The 10,905-nt window shown below is 31.5% G+C and overlaps 1 protein-coding gene across 2 annotated transcripts; it reads left to right on the top strand.

Moving 5' to 3' along the window:
- Positions 1 to 477: 477 nt before the first annotated feature.
- Positions 478 to 6,548, top strand: LOC124928699 (recQ-mediated genome instability protein 1). 2 transcript variants are annotated; one of them, XR_007098580.1, is made up of 10 exons: positions 478 to 1,126; positions 1,483 to 1,653; positions 3,293 to 3,438; positions 3,816 to 3,952; positions 4,562 to 4,690; positions 4,766 to 5,016; positions 5,299 to 5,409; positions 5,508 to 5,636; positions 5,734 to 5,973; positions 6,087 to 6,548. XR_007098580.1 is itself a non-coding variant. In XM_047468953.1 (9 exons), exons 1-9 carry the CDS (start codon positions 560 to 562, stop codon positions 5,863 to 5,865), a joined length of 1,773 nt encoding a protein of 590 aa, XP_047324909.1. In that variant the 5' UTR covers positions 478 to 559; the 3' UTR covers positions 5,866 to 6,084. The 2 variants fall into 2 exon arrangements, 1 of the variants encoding a protein (XP_047324909.1); XM_047468953.1 differs by lacking the exon at positions 6,087 to 6,548 and having other exon boundaries at positions 5,734 to 6,084.
- Positions 6,549 to 10,905: the final 4,357 nt, after the last annotated feature.

Raw genomic sequence — 10,905 nt, 5'->3', positions numbered from 1 at the left:
GCGTTTTAGATTAAACGCGTGAGTGGCATTTCTCGACTTTCCATTTACGGGAAATGTCACTCACGTGTTTCATCTAAACGCGTTTATGAACTCACGCGTTTTAGATGAAAATGCGTGAATAACATTTCTCGTCTTCGAGCAATAATTTGGTCGCGCGAGGGACAATACGGATTTTTAGCAGGACAAAAGAGCCCTTTTTGCAAACTATATTCAGCGGAGTCCATTTTTGTATTTAGGCCCTCATCAAATTTACCCAATTAATTCAGAAAACATTATGTTAAACTAATATTGTTATTTTATGAAACTTATTAGTCATAACACTAATAAGAATCATAACAAATTCAAAACAAATAATAAGCCCAAATAACACTATATTCTAACCAGGCCCAAATACTCACAAAAATACTGTAGGGACTACGGTGAGAAAAGAACCAGAGTGACTATGGTATTGCAAGACCACTCCTTCCACTACGCCGAAACCATCGCTTGAACAGACCCAGAGTGGGAATTTCATTTTTTGAAAAAAACAATCAGAACGTTGCCAACGGACAACCAAAAAATGCATAGAAGACGACTCAATATCCATTACTCCTCAGATGAAGATCAGGAACAAGAACACCCACCTCAAATCCCGTCACATTCAGACCAAATTCAAGGCCTAATTGACGACGATATTGATTTCATCCTCCAAGCAGAAACCGAATCCATGAACCTAAACACTGCTACCACTATCTCCTCCGCTCCAATTCTCGTCGATATCTCGGACGACGATGAAGATGAAAGATTCCTCGATGTCCGAGAAAATCTATCACCTCCTTCCCCTCAGCCGCCGTCAAATTCCAGTTTTCCAGCCCCCGGAGGTGGTTACTCTGACGCTGCTGATTGCGCTGTAGGGAGAATTCTTCATGGCTTAGGCTTGAGATTAAGGAGACAGTGGCTAGATTCTTGTGTTCAGGGGTTAGAGAACTCTGTTCCTGGGTTTGGGAGATTGGATGTAACTGCTAAAGCCAAATTATGTTTCCAGCAGTTTTTGTTCTCTGATATGAAATTCTCAGGGAGTGGAATCCTGCCTGAAAATGTTGGCAGCATGCATCTTGTTGATCTTGAAGGCCCTTTCGTCTTACAGGTATCTTTTCATGTGCTGTCAGATGATATATTGACATCATCAAAGCTATATTTTTGTTTTCTTTTAGAACAAAATATACTCAACATCAGGATTTGTTCATTGCATCTGATTAAGATTCAATTAGTTTGATATTTCATTTAACTCCCTACAGGGTAATGTAGGCATGCCTGCCTGAGTTTAGAATGGATTCATAATTGGCTGAGATTATTTGATTACAGTGTTTTTTTACAGTCATTCTCTAGTTAAGAACAAATTTGACTGTTAATAACAATAGCCCAAAAACATTGTTGTTTCCCAATCCAGTATTTGCCTCTCAAGGCATCACTTCTTGTCAACCTAAAACTTCAAAACTGCAGGTTGATGAGATTGTGAATATTAGCATCGCGCTGAAAACTAGATATCAAAATGCCAATCCTGGGGCTAAGAGGTGCCTCAAATTGTCAATAACTGATGGTGTTCGAAGTGTGGTCGGAATGGAATACAGACCTATCAAAGATCTTCAAGTTTTTTCACCTAGTGGTATGAAGGTATTTGTTATACCTTGCTTTTCGATTTACTTTTATTTCCTAAGTAATATTTTAGTTTATGCTACTATCTATTAGGCATATAGTCTTCCTTTCTTAGTTCATATTGATTGAAGATACATGATGTTTGTGTAACTACTTGATGTATTTGCAATAATTGAAAATGTAATTATATTTTTAGTGAAGTAGAAAGTAATTCCATCAATGACAGTAAGGTACAACCATTCTTTATCTAAGTGACTTAGACTAAGTCAAGTATGGTTTTTTCTTTTCTTTTTGAGAAAGGTAAAGATATTATTTACAAGAGCAGAAAAAGGCTACCCTCATGCCTTGGAAAGAAGAGCAACAAATGGGTTACTCTCATGCCTTGAAAAACATCCTTGTGCAATAAACAACTAAATTTTATTCATTTCGTCAACAATATTAAAACTTTCCAGTTGAATACTTTCCCGCCTTTTATGAATGAAGAAAAAGAAGTGAAAAACAGTCCTTAGATTCTATCCTGCTTAAGATATTTTTCGTCAAATACTCTCCCGTTTTGTCCCCATATATGATCCATCATTGGGCAATCGAGACCATTTTCCAATCCTTCTTGTGTTTGAATGTTTTCGCCCAATGAATCCATTGTTCCCAAAAATCTATGACTGAATTTGGCATAGCCTAGTAAACCTTGAGCACGTGGCATATCGTATCCCACAAGGATCTAACGAGTGTACAAAAAGCAACATATGATGGATTGATTTGCGTTTGAGCTTATCCTGTGTCAAAAAACTCATTTCTAATTACTAATTTTTCGGAAAAGTAGAGTTTTGTGGGTGCTTTATTTTTCCATATCTTCCATGGGAATGCTCCACTGGGCTCATTTGAGAAGGATCCAACACAGTCCTTATAGTGAATATCTGATTGTTTTTCAATTACAGCTCTCATTTTTTTTCAGAGTATGGTTTGACCTGTTAGTTATAGAAAATGCAAAAGCTTAGATGCTTTAATGTGCTGATTTCTGCATCATGGGGGAATTTACCTGGTCCTTCATATGACTGACATTGTAATAGAAGATCAATTGTCACTTGATGTTCAATGTTTTGGGTTCAAGATAGAAGGCCCAAATGTGATCAAAATATTATTCCAACAGATTTCACTTCTTTTTAATTAGACTGAGGTCAATCCTTCAGCCGTGGAATGGAAAAAGATTGTCTCTAAAGTTTACAACCAATTCTATTAGGCTCTTCTTTTTGCTTGTGTTTTACTTGATCAACCTACAATCTCTTCTTCTTCTTCTTTTAATAAAATTCATTTCATTAAAACAAAAATAAAGAATAGTTGACCCATTAGGGTAGCTCAAGTGGAAAGAGTCTGCATAAAATAATCTCAGGTTCGATTCTCACTAAAAACGCCCTAAGTTGAAGTGGGGTTCGTGCTAACTTCTTTTCTTGAAAAAAGTTAATAATAATAATTATTATGTACAGAAAAAATAAAAAAATAAAATCCCAAACAAAAGATGTTAGGACAAAAAGCACATGGAACCTGCCCATGGCAAGCTACCCCATTGGACAATCTCTTCTTCCTTACCATCTAGGTTTCTATCACTATTACCTATTAATTTATGTTTTCATTATGATTCAAATCTTTATGTGCATCCTAGGTGATCATTCGGAATGTGCAAGTACGCCGTGGTATCATGATGTTGGTACCAGAAGTGTTTGAAGTTGTAGGTGGGTTGGTTGAGGATCTTGAAGCAGCAAGGCAGAGGGTTGTCCAGGAAATAAACAAGCCACCAAGGGGGAAAAAGTACTTCTCAGTGTTTAAGTGCTCCATTTTGTTGTGAATCCGAATTTCTGGTCATTTTCCTTGAATGGCATTATTTTTCCATGGAAATATATTATTCTCTTGAATCCCTTACAATTGCAAGAAGATTCTTTTGGTCAAAATAGTGATCTTCTTACTTGATCTTCTTCAGTAACCATGTATTTTGAACATTTGGATCTAAATAAAGATACCAACATATTCTCTTTATAGAAAACATCATTCTTTCTATAATGGGTATATTTTGAATTACGTTGCAGACCAAGTAAATGAATATTGCATTGCTCTTAGAAGCCAATATATTATATATAGTTACTTCAGATATTCACCATGAGAGTTTATATCTTTCCTCTCTTTATCAGGTCCAGGACTGATGTAAAACCTTCTTTGGCATCTAGGGCTATGCTTGCTGCATGGCCAAGAGATAGTGACAATGATAACAGGACAATGTCTTTCAATGAATCCATACATCAAACTACTACTCATCCTACTGTACCAGGTATATTTGAAAGCTTCAATCAAGATGCAATTATTACTGATTCTGCCATGGTTGTTGGATTTTGAGAACCATAGTATATTTATCTATTGAAATGGTCCAAAAGGCTGTAAGAGTTTTCTTGTTTCTTGCAGCATTAAAAAGTTAGTTCTGTGATTCTTTTGAAGGAAATGTTGTGAAGTCGACTTGTTTTTGCTTACTTCCTCTTGACCAGCTTTATTCATTTGGAAACACTTGTTTCCCTCTAGATGTAGATATTGACAATATGACATTTGGAAACATAATTTAGTCATACACAGATTCAAAATCTGTTAGTGGTTGTTAAGACATAAAGTGTTAGCCCATTTGGAAATACTTCATCCAGATGTGGGTTCAGATGAGATCACGTATGAAATCAGAACTTAGTCACACACATTCAAAATCTTATTGGTTATTTCTCATCTAGATTTGAATACACATCCAGAAACCAAAAGTGTTTCAAAATTGGCAACATAATTGATAACCAGTCCCAGATGTTTAACAAACCAAGAACACAGACATGATTCCATTTTGGTTTGATTTACCGCTCCTTTTTCTAGATCTTCAAATTTAACATGCTTAACTTGATTGAAGATAACAATCCTGGTATCATCTCTGCAAGCACAAGGAGAGTAGACAACTTGCCTGTTCCAAGACGTGAGGAAAATGACCAGTCTCATCTATTATCTTCATCTTATTCAGCTCCTGCGGGAATTCATCCTGGTATTAAGCTATCTCTTTGGGAAGATATCTTATTATTTCTTTTGTTTGATATCTGATTTTTTACTCCATCTACAGTTGTATCTAGAAGTTTGTCTAGTACAAGAACGAGACAAGATCGGGTTGTTGACATCATTGGAGTGGATGATGTGCAAATTACTGAGCCAATTGCGGAACCTCCTCGAATATCCCCTGAGGTGTCAGCTGTTCCTGATATCCATATGGCTGATCAGGTTGATAATGAAACCCCCTTTACCTATCTAGCCAATTTGTCAGCTAAGTGGGCGGCTACAAGAGAGCAAGCTCCTAATGTCCATGGGAAAATTAAGGTTAGATGTCTTGCCCTTGTGTATTCTTCTAAACGAACACGCCAATACTAGTGACCCCATTTAGAAACACTTTTAATTTCTGTATAAAACTTAACTCAGTAAGCGACATATTTAGAAATTTATCTGGTTGTTTCTTTTTTTGGATCTGGATCCAGCTATGGGGTAACTGAACCCTTGCCTGGTTTGGAGTTTCCAAACAATTTCGTCTTCTGTTATTTGCTTGATTAATCTTCCATTGTTATTTGACACATCTAAAAGGAAACTGTCATTTGCAACTTGCAGTGCTGTCTAACAGGAGTAAAAGGTTTCCAGTATAAACAGAGGACCATGTTTGAGCTTCTGGTTTACATTGACGATGGTAGCCTTATCTCGGAGATCCTAATCGATCACAATGTAAGTTAAGTTTTAAAATTGTAAATCGATTAGATTGAATTGGGTAACCTATTTGGACACTCTTCTGATAAAGCTGCTATAAGCTCCATTGTCTTCAGGTTGTGCAAAAAGGAATTGGTCATTCTCCAGAAGAGGTAACTGCTGTTCTAACTTGTCCTGACAAAAAGAGAGCAAGCGAGATGAAGAATACACTAAAACAGTTCCAAAACTACTTGGTGAACTTTGAGGTAATTTTAGTGGTGAATTCTTTTCTTGAGAAAAGCTTATTTCTCTTCAGAGGCTTTGATTTGCGCATCATTATTATTCTTATTATTGTGGTAGCAGGGTTTGATGGTTATAAGAATAAGTGAAGAGTCTCCATTGCCAGTAGCAATAGAAATGAACCAGGGTTGTTCTCCCTCTGATGGCTGGTTGCTTCTGAAAAGACTGCAACCTTCCAACCTCTTCACCAGATAATCCCCATTTGGACCCCCCATAACTTCATTCCCTGAATGGCAGCTTCATCGATAGCATGTAATTTCCCCTACTGTGAATTGGGCATGTCTAAAAAGATCGGCCTTTAAGGTATGCATTATTTCCTTACAAATAATGTATAGCCTTGTTCTATCATGTGTATTTTGCCAGCTAGTTTATTGTATAACTTTTTTGTTCATTATTGAAAATGGTATTCATACAAGGCTAGCTCCTCTTTATGAGAAGAAAGAAGGAAAGTCCCAACAATATTCTCGAGAGCCTTTAAGGAGTTAACTCAATTCAAACTGAATTTTAAAATAGTTTGAATTAGAACCCATCGGGATAGTTTAAACAGAAAGTATCTTATTTAAGATACCAAAGATTTTAGGTTCTTACTAAAAGCGCATTCATTTTAAATGGAAGTTATCACTATGGGTCGTGTTAATCTCTCATATTCAAACTTTCTGACTCGTGGTGATGCTTGATATGTGCAACAAAGAAATGAGATTGTTAGCTCGGCAAAATCTTTGTTAGGAATTATTGCGATAATTTGGGGACACTTTTGGTCTTGTTAGTTAGTTATTCCATATTTTCCTTTTAATGGGTTTCTTGTTTTAATGTTACATGTACAAGGTTGGACTTACTTCATTATAAAACAATTTCTTTATTTAGAATATTATTTCAAATTGTAATATTTTAACAACGGTACATTGTTAGATGCACAAATTGTTACTAAATCCATTATAAATTGCAACATTTTTCTAAGTTTCTTAAAATCTGCTGCAAGCAGAAATTAATCAAATGCTAATTAGAAATGTTGTCTATTACAATAAAATGTTCTATATAACACTTTTTTTAAGTGCTTCCACTCCTATTTGTTAATATAAGTCTTAAATTCTAACTAAAAAAGTGAAATTTTAATTTATTGTCAGTTTTTAGTCATGTTATTTTTATGTACACCTTTTGTAGGTCTTGCTTAGGTTTTGTTCGAACTGAAAAACATCTGAATCATCGGATTTAGAAATGGTACATTAGAAATATAATAATTAATTAATGTTAAAATGTATGAATGAAAATTTACAAATATATCAATTTGATTTTTATATTTTTATAAATATATATATATATATATATATATATATATATATATATATATATATATATATATATATATATATATATATATATATAATTTTTGTAGGATAGTGTTATAATTACTTAAATTGTTTGATTAATTATTTGAAATTTGGTTTTAACATAATATTAAATATTTTTATTATCTGTGTTAGGATATTCAATAAATTAACAAACAAATATTCGGCCGTGCCACATGGTGATAATTTTAAAAATGTTATGAATGTTATGATTTTATTTTTATTTTGATTATTCAAATAATTTAATTCGAACACATTTTTTTTTTTTTTTTTTTGCATAGATTGTGTTAATTTTTAAAATAAAATAATATGATATTTTCTTATTTTTTCTGTTCTTTTAAATAACATTGCACTATTAATTAGTATTTATTGTGTAATATTTTATAAATATAATTTAAATAATTAATGAGATTTTGATTTATATATAAAAGCGATAAAGATATTTTACATCTTTAAATCTTGCATTTTGATTTAAGAAGTTTATTTTAGTGAAAAATCAAAGATTTCTAATCTTTTAGACACTAACTATCTTAGTGATATAATAAATAAAGGTTAATTTTTAAAATAATAAAAATGAAAAAATAAAGAAATGTTAATTTGCAATTTCTTTATGTTCATCTTTATTGATTCAAATTAAGTCTAAAATATATTAATGAGAATATAATAAATTATTTATGAATTAATTAACTAATTTTAACCCAAAACTTGTAATATTGTTTATTTTAACCAAATATTAAAAAAAAAAAATAGGAAAAAATATTTAGAATAGCGAATAAAATTCATTCACATTAGTACGGCAGACGGCAATGATGGTGGATGGGGTAAAGGAAGGTGGGAAGGAGATGATAAGTAAAGAAGACAGAATTTAAGAAAAGCCAAATCAACACGACATGTTCCTCTATTGCAATAAATATCTTTCCAAACTATTCTAGAAATCTTCTGTTCTTTCTTTTTCTAGTTCGTCATCATCATATCCTAATAGGTTAGGCTTAACCCTATCACCCTTTTTTTACATTGGAATATACAATTTCCTCATCATCAACTAAGAGGATGAAACTTGTGGGACTAAACATATTTCAATTGAGTTGATCAATATATCTTGAAACTCTAATTTTGACTAACTTGAGTTGATTTGTTGTTTCATATTTTGGGATTTATTGTAAATTTTTATAGATATGGATATTCCTTTTGAAAACAAAAAATAAATGAATGTCTTGCACTCCTTTCAAAATAATCAACTTAGATGGAGTTCAAAATATTTGATCTTTTAGACCAGCTCTAATGAGTTTATATTAAGTTTGAAAAGATTTTATAGAATGACTTGCTAGATTGAAAGTTTAACCCCAATAAACGAAGACATTTCAACAAAAAGAATGTAATAGAAAAAAATAACATTACATATGGGGTCTATGATTAGTGTGATGGACATATTTTGTGAGAAGAAATCAATGTTGATAAAATTCATGATTGCGATGAGTTGTGGAACATCGAATGTAGATAAAAATTTGTAAAGATGAGAAGACAATTGACAAATACACAAAGGAGTAGTGATCTAAAGAGATAAATTATGATAATCATTGTCTTGTGTAAACTTGGTTTGATTTGTTCTTTCTAATTGCACAAAAGCTAACTAATGAAGAAATGGCACTTCTTCTTCTTAAAAAAATTGACATTTACAGCTAGTTTTTTTTCATTTTGTAGTCATTTGCACATTGGATTGTATAAGATTCATTTGAAATAATGTATTGTTTAGTTATTCACTTATTTGTATGGATTTGGATGTTTTCAAAGTATAATATGATTATTTCATGTTAGAAATAAAATATTATATTCTCGGAGATAGACTGTTTGCCTCTATTTGGTGTTTCACTATTTCAAAATGAAAATTACAGTTTGTATTGAGAGGTTAAACAAGATGTTGTAATGTTAAATTAATTTTAAATTGGACCAAAAAAAACAATATAAGAAAGTTTTGAAAATGACATTGCAGCCAAAGCCACTGTCACAATAATTGAATTTTGTGTGAGGACCATGATGTGCTGTATGTGGACCTTTTCAGTTTGGGTTATTTAATAATTAAAATTAAAAACTATCATATATTTGTCACCTCCTTTAATTCATTAACTAAAGTATTAAAATACTTATTATTTTAAATAATTATTTTTATTTTATCGTTATATATTAATATTTTAAAATCCTTCTACTAAAAACACTATCATCTCTTCAAAATAATCAACGATTATTATTTTTTTCAAATAAGTAAGATGGATCTGAACAATGCAGTGGTCTACATTACATTGGAATTGAACCTTCTTCAATTCATATTGACCATATAAGAAGACAAACACATCCACTTGCATGCAATTTTAAAATTTTGTATTAATAAAGTTGTGTAAAAACTATTTGATTCAATCTCACTTCTCCACTACCGAAAATTCTTTTGTTTCAAGTCGATTTTCTATGGGTTCAGGTTTGCTATGTCCTCCTGAACCAAAATCTCGGTTTTCAAGTTATTATCCAGACCATGTCATGTGTACAATGCATGAATACTTGAAGAAAGTGTTGTATGAAATTGATTAGTGTATTTTTGGTAAAGCTAACTGTCTATGTGATCTAAGGTTTGTATTTGAACATGTTTTTTTATTTAAATAGTCTACTATTGTGTTTGAGTTTGTATTTTTTTTTTAACTGAATGAGACCCAAAAAAATATATTTGAATAGACGAAAATGGTAGATTGTCATCCGAAGTTGTAAAAAGAATAAATTATTTTGTTGGCCGACATTCAAGTGCATGTCCTATGAACTTCATGTCCACACATTTTTTACTTGGTTAAGAAGTGTTAACAGTTAGCATTTCATTTTCTTATATTTTTCCAATATGTAACCAACTTTCTTTATTTTGCTACTCTTACTATTTTAATTTTATTATTGGGACAAACTAAAAATTTTAACTTTTTCATTTTTATTCAAACTAATCTACTTTTTTTTATCATTCTAATTGTATATATTAAAATAATAATAATTTTATAAAGGTTGATAAGAAGAAAACCAAAATTTAAATAGAAAAATAAATAACGAGAAAGAAATAGGTGAAAAGACCGTGATTGACCCAATATAACACAAACAATTACAATTTAGTTGCAAAAACAATGAAATTGAAATCTGTAGAATTCACTAGCATATAATTAAGCAATATCTCAAATGGGTGGGTAACATGTTAGTTCTCATGATTTGTGATTTTGTAGTTTTCTTGATGGACATAATTGATCACATATCTTTTTAAACTTTTTTTTATATATAATTTATGAATAATCTTATTGTGACTTTTGTTGTATTATAGTTCTAGTGAAATAGTTTGGTAAGATTATCAAAAGTTACTAATTTAATTCTCATTAAAAATGTCATAAATTAAACATTATTTATTTCTTATTAATTTTCACCATTTTATGTGGACCATCACGAAAACTATAAATTAATAAATTGTTTTATTCAAGGTATCTCATGATGTGTAAGATCGCGAGCAACTATAGTATTCTTAAACACCAATTTTCCAAATGAGTCAAGGGGTGGATATGTTGATTCATCCAAATACACCATAAGAGCTAACTAGTTTTAATTCTTGACGAAAACTATTCTTTTCGCCTAACAATTTTAAGGAGAAAACAAAATTATGACTCACCTATAGCTCCCATAGAAAGAATATTTGCATTATTCCAAACACATGTAACCAAAATAAATAGAAAGTTGAACATTTTTGTGCCTTCCTGCTTGACATGTCATTTTCTTACTTTCTTAATGTATTAACATTACAAAATTGTCATTATTCATATGATATCATAAACCTCTAATAGTAAAAAGATAATACAAAAGGGAAGTACACTTCTCGAAT

Source organism: Impatiens glandulifera, chromosome 3 (assembly GCF_907164915.1).
Source record: "Impatiens glandulifera chromosome 3, dImpGla2.1, whole genome shotgun sequence".
Lineage (NCBI taxonomy): Eukaryota > Viridiplantae > Streptophyta > Magnoliopsida > Ericales > Balsaminaceae > Impatiens > Impatiens glandulifera.
The sequence above is the reverse complement of the archived record's forward strand: the minus strand, read 5'-3'. Positions and strand labels throughout refer to the sequence as shown.

Excerpts from the sequence above, each read along its gene's own strand:
- LOC124928699 (XM_047468953.1), top strand. The coding sequence starts at position 560 with ATGCATAGAAGACGACTCAATATCCATTACTCCTCAGATGAAGATCAG. Across the intron at positions 3,953-4,561 it reads TACTCATCCTACTGTACCAG|ATAACAATCCTGGTATCATC; the intron begins GTATATTTGAAA and ends ACTTGATTGAAG. Across the intron at positions 5,637-5,733 it reads ACTACTTGGTGAACTTTGAG|GGTTTGATGGTTATAAGAAT; the intron begins GTAATTTTAGTG and ends TTGTGGTAGCAG.